Genomic DNA, 21,926 nt, shown 5'->3' with positions numbered 1-21,926 from the left:
GAGTGGCCCCAGGGTAAAAACAGCTTACGTGTGGACGCGGGTGTCCACACAGGTTTTCCCTCCAAGTCGCTCCACGTCTGACCCGGCTTCTGTGTTCTCTCGACAGACCAGCAGTATTCATGGTCCCCGACTCCGCACTTCAATGAAGAGAGGTACTCCCCCGCTCCGAGGACTATGAAGGGCTTATCCGGGAGTCGGAACCCTCCGCTGTGCTCTGGCCACACGTGTGGCCTGACGCCGCCCGAGGACTGCGAGCTGGGCCACCTGCACCATGGGCCCGAGGCGCGGCCGCCCTACCTGCTCAGCCCCGCTGACAGCTGCCCGCTGGAGCACCACCGCTGCTCCCCGCGGACCTCCATCCACTCCGACTGCGTGATGCTGCCCGTGGTGCTGGGCGACCACGTGTCCAGCAGCACCTTCCCCCGCATGCACTACAGCTCCCACTATGACAGCAGGGACGACTGCGCCGTGGCCCACGCGGGCGCCAAGATCAACCGCATCCCGGCCAACCTGCTGGACCAGTTCGAGAAGCAGCTGCCGCTGCACCGGGACGGCTTCCACACGCTGCAGTACCAGCGTGCCTCCGCGGCCGCCGAGCAGCGCAGCGAGAGCCCCGGCCGCATCCGGCATCTGGTGCACTCCGTGCAGAAGCTCTTCACCAAGTCCCACTCCCTGGAGGGCTCGTCCAAGGGCCACGTCAACGGCACCAGGGCAGACGGCAGGGCGGACGAGCACGCGCACGGCCACCACGCCAAGCACGGCCGGCGGAGCAAGAGCCGCGAGCGCAAGGCGGAGGGCCGGCCACGCGGGGGCCCAGGCAGCTGGTGGGGCTCGGACGACAACCTGGACAGCGACAGCACCTGCCGCGCCTCCAGCGCGCTCGGCCGGCCCCACGCCGAGCCCGCGGCCCGCTGCTACCCCGACGCGCTGCCCGGCCCCTTCGGGGACCTCTCACTGCGGACCTCCAAGAGCAACAACGACGTCAAGTGCTCGGCCTGCGAGGGCCTGGCCCTGACGCCCGACGCCAAGTACATGAAGCGCAGCTCCTGGTCCACGCTCACCGTGAGCCAGGCCAAGGAGGCCTACCGCAAGAGCTCTCTGCACCTGGACAAGCCGCCCGGGCCCCCGGAGCTGAAGCCACCGCTGCGGCCCTGCCACTACCTGCAGGTGAGGGCTGGGTCCCGGTTCTGCAGTAGAGGGGGGCATCCAGCCTCTGCAGGTCAGGGGGACGTCCCAGACTCTGCAGGTCAGGGGGGTGTCCCAGCTCCGCAGGTCAGGGGGGGCGTCCCGGCTCTGCAGGTGAGGGGGTCGTCCCGACTCTGCAGGCTACTGGTGGGACCATCCCAGGAGGACCTGGAGTGTGGCGGGCCAGCCCCGGGGGCCTCTGAGGCTGCAGGATCCAGTGATGGCCACGACATGTGCACCCACAGCAACGTTTCCCCATCTGAAAGCGGCCAGTGGGGCCCAGGAGTGAGTTTGCATGAGCTCACCAGCCTTCCCCACGCCGGCAGCTTTACGCCTGGGATACGTCAGGGAGCCTGGTTATAGGAACCGAATCTGTTCTCTGGGGTGTGGGTGAAACACACCACAGGCAAGAACAGGCACACAGTGGGCGTGGAGGCCGTGACGTGCGGGACCCTCTGCGGGGCCTCCCTGTCCTCTTGGCTCCTAACCGCACGCGCCCAAGTGAGAGGGAGCCCAGTGCTGAGAGGCCCCTCTTCTTTCAGGAGGCCTCTGCAGTTACTTCTCTCAGCCAACAGTGCTGTTAGCAAAGCCCTGAAACCTGAAGTTTCCTTCAGGGCACATGTAATTTGCATTCAAATCCGCCCTTCAGTGGGTGACGCGGGCTGTGCACGGGATTGGAGAGACCCTCTTGGAATCCTGAGTAGGAGAGACCCTCTTGGAATCCTGAGTAACCGTCTGATCACCAGCGTCTGATTGCTGGCTGAGGCATTAGGCAGTCAGTTAACCAGGCAGATAAGCAACCGCGATTCTTCTCGGGCATCAGATGGCTGCGAATTGCATTAGCAATTCCAACTGCCACCTGGAGCACGGTCCATGACCAGTGGATCTGGTTTAAAAGGAAAATCTGCTCATCAGATTGCTTTCATAGGCAGATTTATTCAAAGAGACAGATGAATTTAAATAGCAATATTTAAACAATATTGCTTATTATTATCTTATATTAAAATAGTAATATTTGATTAACAGTAATTAAAATATTAATATTTAAGAGACTTAAATTTTACTTGTAGTTACTTGCTAAATGCCCCCTTGCATGCTCGGTTGTGTCCGACTCTCTGTGACCCGGTGGACTGTAGCCCACCAGGTTCCTCTCTCCTTGGAATTCTCCAGGCAAGGATGCTGGAGTGGATTGCCATGCCCTTCTCCAGGGGATCTTCCCAACCCAGGGATCGAACCCAGGTCTCCCTCGTTGCAGGCAGGTTCTTTACCACTGAGGCACCAGGGAAGTCCTTGCTAATGCATAAATAGGAAGTTTTTGCCCGAACGTCTGTAAAGGACTGTGATAATCACAGGAGATGTGAGACTTGGAGCGCCCCAGGCCCCACCCCTCCCCAGACTGCTGGTGTCCGGGGAGCTGGGAGCCTCAGCCCTCCCGCAGACTCCTGCTGACTGCACTGCACTTCCTGGGGATCCTCCCTGGCCAGATCAGAGGCAGGGGAGTGGAAGAGTTTGTCTGTAGCTGCTGCTGTAGGAATAAGATTTAAAAGAACAGAGGGGAGAAATAAATGCTCACAGGCTCTTTTTATTTTCTCCACCAGAAGCTAGAGAAATTTGGAGCTGAGCAAAAGTGTTGTATTTTATTTTCACCTTTGGTTTGTACAGAATACATAGTTAACATTAGAGGAAGTTCTTTTTATGTTTTTAAGTAGGTCAAAGCAGACAACAGAATTGAAAGAAAATTCTGATTTATTTTATTCTTTGAAAGAGCTTGTTTTGGTGTTTCCTCCATTGGCAGACATGGCATCTAAGGTCAGAGTTTTAATGAATGTCACACTGAAGGGGTGGGTGACGTGCAGCCGGTCAGCTCAGGATCGGATGGCCCCCTTGTCTCGCCCTGCCCTGAGTTCCAGGGACACAAGGTGGATGATGGCTGCCCGGCCCTGGTGGGAGGACAGGTGGGGGCAGCTGCCTCTGTCACGCCTGGAGCACACTGGGAACACACCGGGAACGTGGGCCTGGGCCCCTCCAGTGCAGCCCCCCGCAGCATCACAGCCCAGGACCAGCACCAGCTCTGGTCCCCTTCTCCCGTCCTGGGCCCTGCCTCTCCCCCTGCCTCCTTCACTTTCCGTCCCTCCTTCCTCTCTCTGTTGTTTCTGCACGCCTGGTGGTCCAGACCCATGGGGTCCCTCCGGTCTCCCCCCGTGTCTGTGTTGACCGTGCTGCAGGGTCTTGTCTGGGGTCTGCTGGGGGAAGAGCTCCCGCCCTGACACTCTGGGAGCTGTCGGAGGAGATGAGCAGAAGGACATGGAGCCTGAGGGTCCCCTCAGGGCATGGAGGCTTCCTCAGGCTGGAAGGGCATTTCAGCCTTGCCCCCAGCACCCAGCCCCTGCCAAGGTCTGCCCATCCCAGCCCCAGGCATGCAGCCTGCCCCACCGTCCTTCACAGGAAAGGACTCCAAACACTGTGGGTCGTGAGCAGCCTGCCCCCGGGTCACTCATGAAGCTGATGAGGCCCCCTTGGCCCCCAGCTCGAGTGCACACAGAAATGCAGCCTACGCCGCCACCTTTCCCAGTGTTCTTCACACAGTGCGTTCTGTGCCGAGGGCGGCGGGCGTGCCAGCCCACGAGTCAGCTCCTCTCTGACTTCCCACTGCGAACGTTCAGTCACACACAGGCCCTGCCATTCTTAACTGGTGAACGAGAATGAAGTAGAATGTTCACCCACACAATATTACACGTTTCTGTAGTGACTGACGGTTTCCCAAGGGCCTTTCTTAGACTCTCTCAAATCTAACCACAGCGTCTGATGTATACGCGATCAATGAGGCAGAGAGGTTTACCAGGCTCACAGCTGGCAAATGCTCAAACCCCAGCATCTGTCGATGAAGAATTTATTTCAGCAACATTTCTCAAACGCCTGCCTGTCACAGGCCCGAGACCAAACCAGCACCTGATGGAGAGGCAGTGAGTGATCGCAGCCTCCCGGGTCGGTCCACGTGCTGGACACCAGTCACTCCCGTTGGCCCTGCCCCTGTGTGCTGGAATAGGGGGACAGAGTCCGGACAGAGGTGGGGTCACTTCAGACGGGATGTGGAGGAGTCGGTCTCAGAGCTGACCCACGCCCTCAGCTCTTGGAAGTCAGCCTTTACGTCTGACTGTGTGGGAGCACCCTTAGGCCAGAGACCTTTGAAGTACTTGAGGCAGAAACCAGAAAAGGCCCGTTTGGTAAAGATGGATGGTTTTCTTAAACTGCACCTGGAAGGCTGACTGCACGTTATGCTCAGACTTTGCGCTGCGTGGATAGGCAGCACCCCAACTCCCACGTCGTTCAAGGCTCAAGCGCACAGGCTTGTATCCATGTATAAAGCTTCCAAATGCTAATAAAACAGAAATAAAAGGAAGGTCACTTGTAATAAGAACATGAATCTTAATATAAAATCATCTGGGCCCTGACAGACATGTCCAGAGGGAAGTGGAGTGTTCAGGAGCTCGTTTCTGGGTGAAGACTTGCTGCTAATCTGGACTGGAGGAGGGAGTCTCAGAGACCCACCTGCACGCTGCTCTGACCCTCCAGGTGGAGCAGCGCACCACAGTTCCCTCCATCAGTGACACCGTGCAGAGGAAACCAAGAGCACTCTGGTTTACATACAGAAAAGAGCTCAGGAAGGCAAACGCCGGGATCGCACAGGACGGGAGCCAGCCCTCCAGGGGGTGGGGTCGCACAAAACAGCAGCCGGTCCTCCAGGGGATGGAGTTGCGTCCTGCTTCGTGGCCCCCAGGGTGCTGGCCACATCCCCCCAGTGTGTGGCATCAAGGCTGCCCCAGACACTTGTCCATGCTGCCCTCAAGGGTGCCCCACTCGGACCCGTGGTCTTGCACTGTGACAGCCTGGAAATGGGAAGCCCAGCTGTCTTGCTCTGTTATATTCCCAGGGCAAGTGTGCCTGGCGTCCGTTTAAAACAAAACAACAAAATTTTGGACTGAATGGAGAAGACATGTCCCCACATGGACACCTAGTGTTTGATGGCATTTTCTTCCTTGGTTTGAGCGCCTGGAAGAGAATATTATTACAAAACCCCAGCCCTTGTCCCTTTGCCATGCTGCTTGAAAGGAAGAAAGGACATTTTAATCTGCAGCCTGAAGTCTCCTTCAAGCAACAAGCAGGAGATACTGAAATCTACACTCACCTCGACCTTAGGAAGATTCAGAAACTGTAAATGTCACTCACTACTATAAGCAAGTAGGAAATTAGAGTAATAATTATCTCTAAATGCAGCACAGATTGTGCATGGATTCGCGGAGACTGTGGATACCGTTAAAAGAAGTTTATTCATTCATGAAAGCACTTGATGTTTTGGGGTCCACGTTGGCTGCCCTCACGCCCGCCACTGCAGGTTTGTGGCCCTGTAGTGTGCTGGAGAAAGCGTTCTTTACTGAGGCATGGTGGCGTTTCCGGGTCACTCCCTGTTCTTTTGACAGTCTGCAGACATATGCTTTGGAATCAATTGCAACCGCTCTTGACTCTGGTTTACTCTCCTTCTGTATTGAAATCTCGTCTGTCAAAGACTGCGAAATTGGCAGCTTCAATCAGAAACAAAAATATACAAGCTGATCTCATTTGTTAGTTAATTCACAGCAGCTGGAAAAAAAATCTTTACTTTGTATTTTTTTACAGAAGCATGTTTTTTGATTCACAAAAATTCTATAAGCTGCCAGCGGGAATGCATCTTCCCTGGCACATGGCTCCTCCCCATCCGCCTCCCACCAGCTTCCTTGGAGCAGCTGCCCAACTGCTGAGCCCCTCATCTCTCCGGGGTGCTGGCGGGGGAGCCAGAGCCTCTGTGAGCCTCTCTTGTGCCTTCTGCTCAAGTCCCAGTGAGCTAGAGCTCCCAGCCTCACCTCCAGGAAGCCTTCCCCAATCACTTCCTCTCTGTCGACAGCTTCCTCTGGTCCTTCCCTGTTTGCCCTCTACATCTCCTTCTTTGCCCTAATTAAACCATAATTCACGTTATTTTATGCCTGTCTCCTCTACTGAAATGTATTCTCATTTGGGACTAAATTTTCTTAAGTTAAAAAAAATAAGTTTACTTTTTATTACAATAGTTATTAATATATATATGGTCCATGTAGAAAATTTAGAAAATATAAATATAAAAGCAAATCATTGAAAAGCCCACCATTACTGTCTCCCAGTGATAATCACACATCCTTCCGGCTGTGTTTCTATGCATGATACAGCATCTCTGTCTTTCAGGGCTTCCCTGGTGGCTCAGCGGTAAAGAACAGCCCTGCCAATGCAGGAGACAAAGGAGACACAGTTCAATTTCTGGGTCAGGAAGATCCCTGGAGGAGGAAATGGCAACCCACTCCAGTATTCTTGCCTGGGAAATCCCATGGACAGTCTGGTGGGTACAGTCCATGTGGTCTCAAAACATCGGACGCAACTGAACATGTGTGCACACACACACACTTCTGCCTTTAAAGTAGAGAAACACGGCGTCCACACTTTAAACACTGTTCTCCCTCGTGGACGTCTCTCCTTGGCTAAATACTAGTTCTGCATATTATCCATGGCATGATTTAGTGGATATGTTCAGCCACCCCATCAGATATTATCAGTTCCCTCCTTTGACCCTAATGATCAGCTCACAGTCCCCGGCACGAATCCTGTTGTCTGGGGACGTTGCTAAGTCAAAGGCACACACAGATCGAGTCTTCCGACTAGTGGCCTAAAGCGTGGGCCCGCGTTACTGCTGGGCATGAGGCAGGGGGCAGCCTCTGTCCCACAGCCTTGTCCATCCTCCAGTTTGTCGGGCTTGCTGAAACTGACCCCCGCGAGGAGAGAGGTGAGAGCCTGGATGCCCAGAGAAGCCCAGACGTCCCTCCTCCTAATCTCTTCTCCCAAGTGCCCCCACTCCTGTAAACCTGTGTCTGTTTCCCCAGTGGCTGTCTTCCTGGCATTTCTTCCTCCCGCAGTGTCTCTGGCAGCTCTGCACTGCCGTCTGTGGTCTCGTGCCCACCCGCTCCCCGGGGTCATCATCCCCTTGAAAGCCGCTCGGAGATGGGCACTCAGCACCTGGCTGTAGGGAGCTTGGACATGCTGCCCCCAAGCCCTGCTCTGCGGCTGCAGGTCCCTGGGCCACACCACCCTGAGGGTCAGGCCTGTGAGGACCCAGAGTCTCCATCCTGTGAAGCCCCCTCCTCGTCCACGTGAGGCTGGCGTGTCTCCGTGTCTTTCATGGACCCAGCCTGGCCTGGGATGGAGGCTAGTTCCACACACAGGCTGCAGGGAGGATCTTTGGAGCATCACCATGGGGCCTGGGAGGCTCGGTACCCACATGCTCACCCTCACTGAGGGGCGCCCGCTCCCTGCGTGTTGGCGGGGGTCCCAGAAGGAGCATCCGTCCTGCCCTGGGCTGCAGTCTGCAAGATGGAAGATGGGGAAAAAGCGCTTTCAGGTGATAACTCAGCCCTCGCGGCCAGCCCTGCGTGTCCCTGGCTGGGACGGTGACGAACGGCCCAGTGGCCCCATCAAAACTAGGGAGATGACAAATGAGCGCATCTACAAAACAAACTCACAGACACAGAGATCAGACTTGCGGTTGCCAAGGGGGGCCGGAGGGGTGGGAAGGACTGGGGGTTTGGGGTTAGCAGATGTAAACTAGTGTATACAGTGTGGGTGAAAAGCAGGTCCTACTGGATAGCACAATATCCTGTGATAAACCACAATGGAAAAGAATATGAAAAGCAATGTATACGTGTATAACTGAATCACTTTGTTATACAGCAGAAATTAACACAACATTGTGAATAAAGTGAAGTTCAATTAAAAACAAAATTTTTAAAAAACGTGGAAAGATGGCAAGACTCCTTTTAGAATGAACCCACTCCAGTATTCTTGCCTGGAGAATCCCCATGGACAGAGGAGCCTGGCAGGCTCCATGGGGTCCGTGAGGTCGCAAGGAGTCAGACAGGACTGAACGACTAAGCACAGCACAGCCGGAGTGTACTTAAGTCTCTAAACATTAACCGTAGGACAAGCCCCACCTCTGAAGGCTTTGTCAACACGGAACTGCATCGTCCCCTGTCTCCACGAAGAGCATGGTGGGAGATTCCCACTGGGTCCTTGGGTCCTTGGACTACAGAGCTCCATGCGATGGTGCCGCACGTGTGCGCTCACACAGCCATCTGCACTCGGCCGCTGCCTGGGGTGGTTTTGGGTTTTGTCAGCATCACGGCTGGTGGAGCGTGAAGGGACCGCTCCGCCCTGAGCGCCCATGGTGGAGACACCCCGTGACGCCTGTGCTGTGTGAGGACGTCGGGTTTCCCGGGGGGCAGGGTCCTTCCTCCCGCAGCGCAGCCTGCACGCGCACCGCAGACAGCCCCAGTCTGAGTGGCGGGACCCGGGTCCGGGCGTGGCCTGGGCACCGGCGGGCAGGGCCCCGCGTGGGGGCCATGACCCAGTCCTGGGCTCACCCCCTGCGTCAGCTCGCACGGGCCTCAGGGCCTCCTCCTCTGGTTTCCTTCTTCTCCTCCTTTCCTCCTCTCCACACTGGAGACCTCTTAGTCCAGTTTTCTCAACGTTCAACTGCCTTCTTACCACAAGGAAGTAAATCTAAGTGTTAGCAGTGGTTCTTCCAGGTGCTGAGACTACGTTTTGTCCTCATTCTACTTTTCTAACATTTTCTCACTTTTTCCATAACATATATCACTTTTATAACAGGAGGAAAAGCAATGATTATATGTGAATGTGCTTTTGGGATCTGAGTGACGGACCATGAAGAAGCGTGTGACGTCGGTGCTGAGTGCCGGTGACGAGCCGTGTCTTTGGGGGCCGTGGCCCCGGGAGGCAGCTGGGGCCCTGACGCCCTGTGTGCTCTCCCCAGGTGCCCCAGGACGAGTGGGGAGGGCGCCCCCTGGGGGGCAGAGACGACGAGATCCCCTGCAGGAGGATGAGGAGCGGGAGCTACATCAAAGCCATGGGCGATGAGGACAGCGGGGACTCGGACTCCAGCCCCAAGACGTCCCCCAAGCTGGCCCTCCGGCCGGAGCCCCTGCTCACATCCATCGGACAGAGGCCGCTGGGAGACCTCCAAACGTAAGCCCCCCGCACTTCCCCCGCCCCAGCCCAGGGCTTTCCTCACACGAGCCAGTGGTCAACCCAGAAAAAGCCCAGGATTGAAAATATTAGACTCAATGGCCGTCAATATAAAGTCCTCTTTAAAAAACCTGTCAGACCTTTGGTTACACTTACTGTGTAGTAATTAAGGAAATATACTAGGGCGATTTCTATGTCAGGTGTTAATATTTGAGCACCTGTCATAGCCAGTGACCCATCCGTGTCTTCTCAGATCATTCCAGCTATTTATCAGAAGCATGTTTGTGTGTGTGTGAGACAGCCACAGTGGGGAGTTTTCTGTTTACTGTAACTTTACAGGTGCATATGCAAGCAACAAAGTTTTTGCAAGGTAAGAACAGGAACTGGATTAGTTTTACAAACATCATAGAATATGCTTTATATATTTGTCCAAAGATACATTGTGGGGTTTTTAAAATTGAAATATAGTTGATTTACAATGCTGCGCCAATCTGCTGTATAGCAAAGTAATTTAGTTATACACATGTATACATTCTCTGTTCAAAGTCTTTTCCATTCTGGTTTATCCCAGGATATTGGATACAGTTTCCTGTGCTTTTGTTTATCCAGCCTATCTGTAATAGTTTGCATCCGCTAATCCCAAACTCCCAACCCATCCCCACCCCCCATGCCTCATGGCAGCCACAAGTCTGTTCTGTGTCTGTAAGTCTGTTTCTGTTTCGCAGATGAATTCATTTGGGTTATTTTAGATTCCACATATAAGTGATATCATATGGTGTTTGTCTTTCTCTTTTTGCCTTACTTCACATAGTATGATAATCTCTAGGTCCATCCATGTTGCTCAAGTGGCATAATTCCATTCTCTTTCATGGCTGAGAAGTGTTCCATTGCATATATGTACCACATCTCCTTTATCCGTTCATCTCTGCATGGACAGACAGGATGATTCCAGGTCTTGGCTATTGTGAATAGCGCTGCAATGAACATAGGGGTGCATGCTAAGATACATTGTTGATAAATTTAACTAATTTCCAAAATATAAACAGAGGAAACTAGGAACTTGGCTATCCAGTTGAATGATGAAAACGCGACTGCAGTTCTTAGCTGTCAGCCTGTGTGTGTTTCTGGTCCTTCCAGCTAAGTCTGGATTCACATGCAAAGAAGCACCTGCTTTTGCCACCACGAGCTGTGGCTTCTCTGGTGTGGAGGTTCAACAAGAGGGTGAAACGGCAGGTTGGCGCTCTTCCTGGGGCATGTGCTACATTCTCCGTATATGTGTGCAGGTTATTCTTTTTGCCCAAATCTGACGCCGCAGTGGATACGTGACAGGGACCGGGTAGTGCCCTGCCCAGACGGTGCCATGCCTTGTAGGACGACTCTGCAAATTCACAAAGTCCATGAAACTCCCATAGCAAGTTGCTCTTTGTGTTAAGATACAAAATTTCTCTTGAAAATATGTTACTGGGAGGTACATCAATTAAGTTGTTATTGCCTGTTAGGATCTTAGCACATCTTGGGATTTTATAGGTTTCAATATCATTTCATTTATTTTCATCTTAAATGACCTCACAAAAGCTCAGCTCTTTCCCCAGGGAGGTTAAAACTGTGCCCACGTTATGGAACAAAACCCTGACTCAAAGGAATGAGGTGCCTTGGCCATATAAGGGACCAGGGGTTTGAATGAAAATGGTTATTGTAATCCCACGTTCAGGGAAAGTACTTCACCTGAACAGCAGGAGAGCATGCCAGGGACCGCGTGCTTTCTGTGAGAAAGGAGGAGGTGGTTCCAAAGTTGGGTTTAAAATATGGCCGTGAGCAGAAAGTCTGGAATTCAGCAGCTCCCCGGGTGTGTTTCCCTCCAGCACCACAGAACTTCACCAGCAGGAGCTGACTGACAGGCGGATTAAGATTCAAATGATAAACATAAGAATTAGCGTCTGCTGACCTCCTTCAGGTTTTTATTCTCCTCTTGGTATGCACAGTTAATTCTATTGACGTTAATAATGGTATTCAGGAAGGCAAATAAAATAGCCAGAAATAGCCTGGTAATTATACTTTAGTTCTAACTGGATGGGTTGAAGATACATTGATATTCTTTTAGCTAAACTATGGTACGGGCATGCTGACCCCTAGGGGTTTACGCACCTCCTGCCTCACATAAACTCTCCTGTGTGATGGACTTGCCCAGCAAGCCTGCTGTGATCTGCCTGGCTGAGACCTGCAAGGATCTGGGGCTGCCTGTCGTCAGCCCTTTTGAGCCACGTAATATAAGCCCCTTTCTGTGAAGGCTGCTTGACCTCTGGGAACAGCGGTTGTGTTGAGCAGTGTCTTGTCTTCCTGCTGGTACACACAGAAAGCAGCCGGTCCTACTGTTCCTAACTAACCGTGCTCCCTGACTACACAGGCAGGGGTTCTCGCTGTCACCGTGCGGTGCTCTCTAAGTAGAGCAAGGCGACAGACAGTCTTTTCACTCTGGAAAGAAAGATGAAGCAAAAGCAAACGACCAAAGACTTGCCACACTTGTCTCACTGCCCAGGATTCTCAGGAGCAGTGTTGATGGATCGAGGACAGACTCTGTCCCTCTGTGGGTCAGACCCTGCCCATGATGGATCGAGGACAGACCGTGTCCCTCTGTGGGTCAGACCCTGCCCACAGGCAGATGCCACTGAGAACTGTTTTAACTGAAATGTAAATTTCAAGATGCTATGGAATCCAATTTACTAGGTTTTAAATTAGTTTATGTATTAATATATGGAGAGTTCACTTTTTATTATTATGAAAGGTAGACCAACTGATTTAATTTTAGGGTTTTTTTCTGCTTAGTTGAATTGAGAAGTCAAATCTCTAATAAATTTTAACATCTCTGAGTCATTCTCTCAAGAAGGTAGCATTTTAAATTTGCAGAGAAAGGAGAGCTTATGTTACAAATTACTTCACATGTAAAGATAAACTCAGGTGGGTTACAGATATAAACATAAGAATCATGTTTGCGTGTGTGGCTGTATACAGGTGTGTGTATATGTCTGTGTGTGTATATGTCTACGTATGTATATACAGATGTGTGTATATGTCTATGTATATATAGGTGTGTGTATATGCGTGTGTATATATCTATGTATGTGTATACAGGTGTGTGTATATGTATATGTGTGTATTACAGGTATGCACATGTACATGTGTATATATGTACATTAATTTGCATATATGAATATTTTACAATCTTAAGTTGGAGAAGGCATATCCCAACCATATTCCACAGTGAGCAACTACAAAATATTGGCATATTTTAATTCATAAAACTAAAAACATATTCATGGCAAAGGTCAACAAATGAACAAACTGAAACTACTGTCACCAAAGTAAGACAATCACGAAAACCTGGGGAAATGCCCCATGATACAGGTGACACGTGCTCACATTCCTAATACAAAGAGACACCTTGCAAATCAGTCAGGAAGAGATGAGCACTGTGGTCATATAAACGGGCAGAGACCAGAAAAGACGTTCACATACCTCATCAGTGACTGAAAGTCTGGGAGAGCTTTAGCATTCCACTGAAAATAAAAATCTGAACTCCTGTTCTAAAGTGTAAAGGTGCAGAAATACAGTGGTGTTCACTAGTTCCTGCACATCACTGTAGGAAGCCCCTCACACCCGTCAGAGGGATCTGGTCCCACAGGTGGATCCACCTGTAAAAGTCACACAGGTAAGATGCTCTTCATTGTTACATCGTCAGTAACAGCAAAAGTCACAGTAACCCAGAGTCCACCGTGATAGTACTGACTGAACAAGAGATATATGCAAGTATTGAAATAGTAGAATATTATTAATAAGATGTACTAGAATATTAGGCAGCTATAAAAATGAGGAACACTTCCGTGTGCTAATTGTGGAGCAATCCAGATTACATCAACTTTAAAAAGCAAAGTACAGGACATTGTTGTATAGCTGCCACTTTTAAAAAAAAACATGAGAGACTGAGAATCTTTTTACGTTTATTGTAATTACAGATCCTCTCTTTTTTAAATTTGTTCATGTGTTTGATGGCTGTGCTGGGTCTTGGCTGCTGCATGGACTCTCTCCTAGCTGTGGAGAGCAGGGGCTGCTCTTCGTCACAGTGCCCGGGCTTCTCTTGTCGGGGGGCACAGGCTCCAGGGGCGCGGGCTTCAGGAGTCGTGGCCCCTGGGCTCAGCTGATGCAGCTCCCGGGCTCTGGAGCTCGGGCTCACCTGTTCTGCAGCCTGTGGGATTGAACCTGTGTCTTCTGCCTTGGCAGGTGGACTCCTCCACTGAGCCACCTGGGAAGACCCGATGCTGCCACTTTTATATGATAAAATGGGAAAATAAGACTAAAACGCATGTCAGATTATAATACATAAAGAGACAATAGAAGAATAAGATGCTAATAAAAATGTTTACATCTAAGGAGCGAGGAGGAAGTAGGTGCGACAGGGATGGACAGGACACCTCAATATGCCTCTTTTTATATATGATGTTGACCTTCATTCGTGCAAATGTGCCATCTATTCAGAAATATCAGAACTTAAATATGCAATAAAAGAAAGTAAAACCCACTCTAGAGAGACAGAGCAGCCAAGAGAAGATTTAGAGATGACTGATGACAGAACCATCAGAGAGAACTTTAAAATAATGGATTGATGCCATAAAGATCGAAGGGAAAACGTGGAGTACTCAGAGACACCAAAGGGAAATTGGCAGAGAGAGAAAGTGTAAGAAAGAGGGAGGTGGAAACGCTGCAGGGGCAAACCATGGTGTGAGGAGCAGAGGCTTAGTTGCTGAGCTCATCAGTAGATGCGGCACAACCGCGTGATGGCCAGTGAACTTGAAGATAGTCCACGGGAATCACCACACACACAAAAATGTAGGAAATAAAAGCAGGAAAGAGCATTCAGGAGCTGTGGGCAAACATTAAATTGTCAAATGCACTGAATCCCAGGAGGAAAAGAGAAGGGGGAACAGTCTACGGAAGAAACATTTGAAGATGTAACGCCCAAGAGTTCTGAAAGCAGTGAAGTATGGTAAAGCACAGATTGAAGAATCTAGAAAATCTCAAGAAAGATAAGTACCCCCAAACAAACCATCAAAACCCCGTACAAATACACACATATTCAAACCACCAGAAACCAAGAATAAAGAGAAAATCTTAAAGAAAGCTGGAAAAAAATAAAGGACATTACATACAGAGGAACAAAACATTCTCACAGGATTTTTGTCGTAAGCTTGTCAAGCCAGAAAAAAATTAAGTGACACCTTTAAAGTATTAAAAGAAAAACCTATGAACCCAGAATTTGAGACTTAGAGAAATTATCTTTCAGAAATGAAGAAATGATCAACTTTTAAGGATAAAGACAGCCACTATTAGCTATTTTTCTCCATTTTAATTACTTTTTCAAATTCTGAAATGAATATGTAAAGTGTTTAATACTGACAACCTTTCCTTTCCAGCCATGTGGGCAGGGAACTCGACTTAGAGGTAAAGGTAATACACTGTCCTTTCTTCCCAGCATTTTCCCACTTCTCATCATAGGAGCTCTCGAATCCCCACTGCAAGTCAGCTTGTTCCTGACCACCCTCACAGCTGCACACGCGTCCCCACACCCCTCGGTCTGCACCCAGCTGCTTTTATGCGCTTTCTCTCTTGCTCATCCAGCGTGACACGCGTGTCCCCCACAGCACTGAGGGCAGTTCCCAGCTCATCTCCTGGCGAACCAACGGATCTGATCGCATAATGATGGAGAGCTGTCACCCTCCAACAATGAAGAGTGCTGAAAGCCATCACTTTTTAAACTCGAGTCGCTCTCTTATGTGGTCTTCAGATATCTAACAGCGATGGTGTGGATAATCAGCCAAACACTCAGGAGATGTCAGACAGGACTTTCTGTTAACTAAACAGAAGTTGACGGCTGTCAAAGCCCCAACTGTCTCCAGAGAATGCCCTGAATAAAGAGATTAGCGCAAAAAGAGGTGAATCTGTAAGATTTGAGGGCAAAATTAAACAACATTAAGCCTAATAGTAAACCTAAAGCACCAGTGATTTATGTAGTTCTCCTAAAGGTAGTAAAGATGAGTTATTCTATTGAAATCATTGCCTTCCTTGATGTATTGTACTTAATATATGAATTTGTTTCTTTGTTCCTCCAATAAGTAAGTTTGTGCTAGGACTGGGTGTGTAAATAAGATATCAAATAAATAAACAGATGAAAGTACAGACTGCCAGGGCACTAACCAGGCAAGTGAAACTAATCAGTTAATTTTCAATGACAGAAATCATTTTCACAGACTATTAAAAAGTGAGATTTTGATGAATCAAATTGCTTTTGAAATAATTTTTTTAAGATTAAGGTGTTTTTAAGATCTCTTTTATTGCAAAATTTGGCAAATATATATAAAAATTTATGTTCATTCCTTTCTTAACTTTTTATTTTGTATTGGAGTATAGCCGATTACCAATGTTGCGATATCTCTAGGTGGACAGCAAAGAGACTCACCCACACATGTACATGTCCCCACTCTCCCCCACACTCCCCACCCATCCAGGCTGCCACGTAACATGGAGCATAGTTCCCTGCGCTGTGCAGTAGGTCCTTGTTGGCTATCCATTTACAAATGTAGCAGTGTGCACGTGTCCATCCCAAACCCGTCTGTCTCTTCTCCCATCCTTCCCGCCGGTAACCATAAGTGCATTCTCTCAGTCCATCAGTCTGTTTCTGTTTTGTACTCAAGTTCAAGCCTCCAGTGAGAGCTCAGCTTGGCTGGCACCTTAGTGTCCGTCTGTGATGCTGTAAGCAGAGAGCCTGGTCACTGTGGGCCAGACTGTGACCTACGGGTCTAATGCAAGCTAACCCTTGAGTGTTGCTTTAAGCCACTGAATCTGTGATTATGTGTTATGTGGTGTGTTAGGGTTCTCCAGAAACACAGTGGGGCGTGTGTGTGTGTGTGTGTGTGTGTGAGAAAGAGAAAGATAGAGATTAACTCTAAGAAATTGGCTCTCATGATTGTGCAGGCTGGCAGATTCTAATTCTGCAGGGCACACTGGCAGGCTGGAGCCCCAGGGGAGACCTGAGTTAGTGGCTAGAGGCTGAAGACAGTCTGAAGGCACAATTTCTCTTCCCCAAGGAGGTCAATCTTTTTCCTTAAGACCTTCAACTGATTAGATGAGGCCCACCCAAATAATGGAGGGCACTCTGCTTTCTCAGTGTCTAAAAATTTAAATACTAATCACATCTAAAATCCCTGGGCTTCCCTGGTAGCTCCTTGGTAAAGAATCTGATTGCCAGTGCAAGAGATGCGAGTTCAATCCCTGGTCCTGGGTGATCCCTGGAGAAGGAAGTGGTGACCCACTCCAATATTGTTGCCTGGGAAATCCCATGGGCAGAGGAACCTGGCAGGTTATGGTCCACGGGGTCACGAAGAGTCCAACAGGACTGAGCTACTAAAGCATGCACGTCTAAAAAATGCCTTCACAGTGCCGTCTAGACTCAGTTCAGGTCAGTCACTCAGTTGCATCCAACTCTTTGCCACCCCATGGACTGCAGTACACCAGGCTTCCCTGTCCATCACCAACTCCTGAAGCTTTCTCTAACTCATATCCATCAAGTCAGTGATGCCATCCAACCATCTCATCCTCTGTTGTCCCCTTCTCCTCCTGCCTTCAATCTTTCCCAGCATCAGGGTCTTTTCCAGTGAATCAGTTCTTCGCATCATGTGGCCAAAGTATTGGAGCTTCAGCCTCAGCACCAGTCCTCCCAATGAATATTCAGGACTGATTTCCTTTAGGATTGACTGGTTTGGCTGCCTAGACTACTCTTGACCAAATTGCTGGGTCCCACAGTCTAGTCAAGTTGATACATGAAATGTGCCAACAGACATAGCAATGGAAAATGAATATGTGAAAGTATTGGTCATGGTTATCTCTGGGTGGTGGACTTCTGGCTGAATTTCATTTTCTTTTAAATATTTTCTGAATTTTTTCCAAAAGCACATGTTAGTGTTAAAATGAGAAAAGATATTGAAAATCAGTTTTATTGTCTCCTAAGCCTCCTTGTAACCTATAAGTACTGTTTCTTCAAAAATAATACCATATTTAAAACAAATTATCCTTGTGTTGTAAAGTTACTACAGTAATAAATTTATGCTCAGTGACTTTATTAGACTTTCCAGCTTCAAGTGGAATTATAATTTTATGTGGATTTTAAAGCCATAAAATGGAGCTTATTCGCAGGAGTACTGCCATATTTTGTGTCCCCAGAGCTCATTTTACGTGAGACATACAGTAGGAGGTGCTCCGGGAGAGACGCGTGTCCTCGGCGGTAGTCAGGGCTTGGTGTTATCACCAGGGAGCCTCTTCCTTGATGGTGTGAAAGGGATGAGCATTTGAGGGTTACTAGCCTGGACTCTCTGAAATCACTTCCACGTCCAACACCATCATGTGTACCTGGCAAGGAGGCTCCGCACTCCTGGACCAGACAGTAAGAAGTTTTTCCAGCACAGACCCCCTCCCAGGGCCAGACCCCTCCCAGCACCGGGCGATGTCTGACTGCGGCAGAGTTCCCAAAGGGAGAGTCCTCTGTCATTTTCCTGCACATCCGGTGTCATAATTCCTCCTTTCCATCTTCTGTGTCTTTCTCTACTTGCTGATTACGTTGTCACCTCCTCCGATGACAGTGTACACTCACTTCTTTTTCTTACCCCGGTAGTGGCCATGCCATGGCCCTTCAGCTGAGCCTGTTGGTTGACAGGGACTCCACTTACAATCTGCTTCGTGGTACAGTCACACTATTATTTTCACTTCAGATGGAGGTGCATTTAGTGATTATCTCCAATCACAGCAGAATGGTAAATTTTACTGTCAGTTGATTCCTCCATTTGTATGGTGACTATTCAAATAGATGTTAAAGTCAGCATTTATCATTAGATATGACAATAGTAAAAAAAAAAAACCTCTTTCTTCTTAAGTAGTAATAGCATGTACCTCTTATTTTATACAGTGTTAGGTAGTCAAACATTTAACCTATAAAACCAGCAGTCAGAAAATACAATGGAGTGAGAAGAATGGAGGCAAACATTTATCTGCCGCAGTGGTTTTTAATTTCTGGTACTAATGGGGAAAACACAGAACAGAGTGGCTGTTGCCAGCAGAACAGAACGTGTTCACATGCTGGCCCGGGAGTTTACCTGGTTCCCTGTTGGTCTCACCCTCCAGACTTCACACTAAGTCTCTCGAGAGCTTAGAACTCACCTCCATTTTCCTGATAGTCGGCATTTAATAATGTTTCATGAATGGAATTGCTTTTAAGGAAATTTTAACTGGGGCCATTCTATGGGGTTGGCTTCCCTGGTTGCTCAGTCTGTAAAGAGTCTGCCTGCAATGTGGGAGCCCTGGGTTCAATCCTTGGGTCAGGAAGATGCCCTGGAGAAGAAATGGCAACCCACTTCAGTATTCTTGCCTGGAGAATCCCATGGACGGAGGAGCCTGGTGGACTACAGTCCATAGAGTCACAAAGAGTCAGACTCAACTGAGTGACGTTCGCTTTCATTCTGTGGGATTGTTAGTGGTGATTTTTACTATAACCTTATATCCCAGGCATCTCCCTTGTTAGGCTAATAATTGTCTTAAAATCTGTTCCTGAAAGTCATAGAGAGCCACTGAAGAAATTCAAGTCGGCTAGCAGATTCCTGTTCTAGAAAGGTTGATCCGACTGGGTGGACACCATCAGGTGTCCGTCAGGAGGCCTGGGTGAGTCACCAGGGCCGCCTTAGTGATAGTGTGTGGGTTGAGAAAACTGGCCTGGAGGCAGACGTTCTAGGGACAGAGTGGGACCCCCAAGGCTGTGACTCGGGCAGGGCTGGGGTGGCGTGCAGTGAGGGGCTGCCATGAAGAGGGCAGGCGTGGGGAGGGTGCTAAGTCCAGCTGGGGCAGGTGGCGTGCAGGGGTCGCCCCCATGGTCCCGACGGCCGGGTGCAAGGATGCCTGCCCTCTGCCTCTGTGGGGTGCGGGGAGGCGCGTCAGAGGACAGCGGGCACCCCCCGGGGGACCAGCGCTGCTGTGGTACCCCACCTTTCTGATTCGGACGGCAGGGGCCACGGACGGGCAGGAGAGGCTGGGGGGCGGCCAGGGTCTCGGCCATGTTGGGAGACTGCAGGGCTTCCCGAGGAAGGGACCATCCCGGCCATCCCCATGCTGGACAGTCCAGAAGAGGCAGGGGCTGCACCCCAGCTCCCTCCCCAGGGCAGGCTGCTTCCGTGGTGGCTGGTCTCACCTGCCACTCGTGGACTCTCTGCGTTTTCCGTTCTCTTCAAAATCCGCATTTTCTCACTTCCTTTTGCTGTCTGTACAATGAAGGAGTCACTGCCTGTGGACTGAATTTTCCTTTGAGCTCCACGACCTGGAGGTGTTTAGTGTTAACTGCAGTCCTTTGTGTGCAGACTCTGCCCCCAGAGGGTACTCTGTGCCCACGAGGCCGAGTTCCGTCTGCCGGGTCTGTGCCGGCCCAGTGGCACCCGGCAGTGAATGTGGCCCAGTGAACAGCAGGTGCATAGGTACCGAGGTGGTTAGCAGCGACGTACTGGCTGCCAAGCTGGTGGATCGTCCCCTTGCTGCTGCTGTGGTTACCTGCTAGCCACACGGGCTGGGTAGCCTGACCAGCAGAGCTGGTTGTGACCTGTTTGTTAGGCCTCTTCTTAATGTGTGCATCTGGGTACTCAGAAAGCTGGTCACTGGAACACACACCCCCTCAGGTGGGCCCCGAGAGCCCCTCCCGGGAGGGGCTGGCCTGAGGGACCCCGACCCTGACGCCCTGGCCTGAGGGTCCAGCCAGGCACTGGCCTGAGTGTGAGCGTCACGTCACGGATCTGGTCTGATTCTGCCGCCCTCAGACGGGCGCCCAGGACAGGGCTGAAAGGGCAGCATGTCCTGTGACTGTGTCTCCAGGACTTGGCCCAGGAAGGACTAGGACAGTTCTAAGTGCTTCCCCCGTGGCTCAGAGGCAAAGAACCCATTGACTCCTGTTAAGGCAGGAGACTCGGGGTCATCCCTGGGTCGGGAAGATCCCCTGGAGGAGGGCATGGCTACCCCACTCCAGTTCTCTTGCCTGGAGAATCCCATGGACAGAGGAGCCTGGCGGGCTACGATCAATGGGGTTGCAGAGTTGGACACGACCGAGGGACTGCACAACAGAGTCAGGCTGCATGTTCCCCCCGAGTTCTCCAGGCAGGGCGCTGCCATTTGCTGTTCGGCTGCTGAGTGTTTGATTAGCTCCAGCACAAGTGGTCAAATGCTAGTCTCCTTCGCAAGAAGCCTCCGCCCCTGCTGCGCCGCACTCCTGGACTGCGCCACCCCAGCATCAGGGATCCCGTGGTCGTGCCCCCCCCTCGGTGCCCCGGCCGTGCAGGGTGGGGCCCCCTGGGGCACAGGCCATGTTCCCTGGACAGACCGCCTGGGTCCAGCAGACCCTGGCATGCTCAGAGCTCAGCGTTTGCTTCCCAGTGTGGTCACCCCGGGGCCAGCCCTGATGCAGACACAAACGCAGTCTCCAACACCCACAGGAAGACTTTTCACAGGAGTGTTTGTTGTTTGTGGATTAAATGGGTGAAAATGCAGGTTCTCTGAAGGGCCCCTCAGTGGGGCGCCCTCTCACTATCCCAGTAGACCTGCGTTCCTCTAAGTGTCAGTGGGTCCAGACACCACCTGCCACAGAAGTGCCTCAGATGTTTACTGAAGTTCAGATCCAAGCCGACACTGCCCTTGTGAATCCACCTGAGGTGTGTGGTCCAGAAACCAGCAGGGCACTGTGATGCTGTGAGCTCTTGGGAAACCTTCAGTGGGTGTTTTCTGTTGCCCTGACACTAGCTTTTAATATAAACCAGCAAGTGTCAGAAATTTTAGTAAAGAGGAAAGCATTGTGCTTGCTTAAAGACCCATCTCAAACATAGAGAAAGTCATGGAGGCCCACCGCAGTGGAAGGCCCTTGGGTGGCAGGATGAGCCCCCGAGACGGTCTTGGCCGCCCCTGAGCGCAGCCCTCGCCCGGCGCGGCCCAGAGAGGCCGGTGCCTCCGCGGGGCCCTCGCTCCATGCCAGGACCTATACACTGTGGTGGCCGCTGTCGTGGTGGCGCAGCATGCACGGGCCAGGCGAGCGGGCTGGGCTGGCCGTCGTCAGAGGGGCAGGCGGGGCGGCCACCGCACAGACCCGCTCAGCCGCACACCAGGGAGCAGGGGAACGGGAAAGCCCGACTGCAGGCTGGGATCTCCCAGCCTCAAAGCCCTGCTCTCCCCGCCCTCAGCCTTCCCTCTGCAGGGACCAGAGAAGTTCTCTGACCACCTGGAGGAGGACAGCTGTGTCCGCGGCCCAGAGTCTCCCGTCCACAACCTGGCGGGCAGGTGACCCCGGGAGCCTCTCGTCCACAACCCACAGGGCAGGCAACCCCAGGAGTCTCTGTCCACGACCTGGCGGGCAGGCAACCCCAGGAGTCTCCCGTCCACGATCCGCAGGGCAGGCAACCCCAGGAGTCTCTGTCCACGACCTGGTGGGCAGGCAACCCCAGGAGTCTCTGTCCACGACTTGGCGGGCAGGCAATCCCAGGAGTCTCCCGTCCACGACACGCAGGGCAGGCAACCCCAGGAGT

General features: G+C 51.0%; 1 protein-coding gene across 7 annotated transcripts in view; it reads left to right on the top strand.

Moving 5' to 3' along the window:
* The window catches only part of DLGAP2 (DLG associated protein 2), a 620,511-nt gene that overhangs the window by 536,327 nt on the left and 62,258 nt on the right, over nucleotides 1-21,926 (top strand). For all 7 annotated transcript variants that reach the window (XM_070460164.1, XM_070460165.1, XM_070460161.1 and 4 more), the window contains 2 exons: nucleotides 107-1,167; nucleotides 9,071-9,282. In XM_070460164.1, the coding sequence (XP_070316265.1) occupies nucleotides 107-1,167; nucleotides 9,071-9,282 (1,273 nt within the window). The remainder of the gene's footprint in view (nucleotides 1-106; nucleotides 1,168-9,070; nucleotides 9,283-21,926) is intronic.

The sequence above is a fragment of the Odocoileus virginianus genome, chromosome 32, assembly GCF_023699985.2.
Source record: "Odocoileus virginianus isolate 20LAN1187 ecotype Illinois chromosome 32, Ovbor_1.2, whole genome shotgun sequence".
In the NCBI taxonomy this organism is placed as follows: domain Eukaryota; kingdom Metazoa; phylum Chordata; class Mammalia; order Artiodactyla; family Cervidae; genus Odocoileus; species Odocoileus virginianus.
Note: the sequence above shows the minus strand (reverse complement) of the source record. Positions and strands in the feature narration are given on the sequence as shown.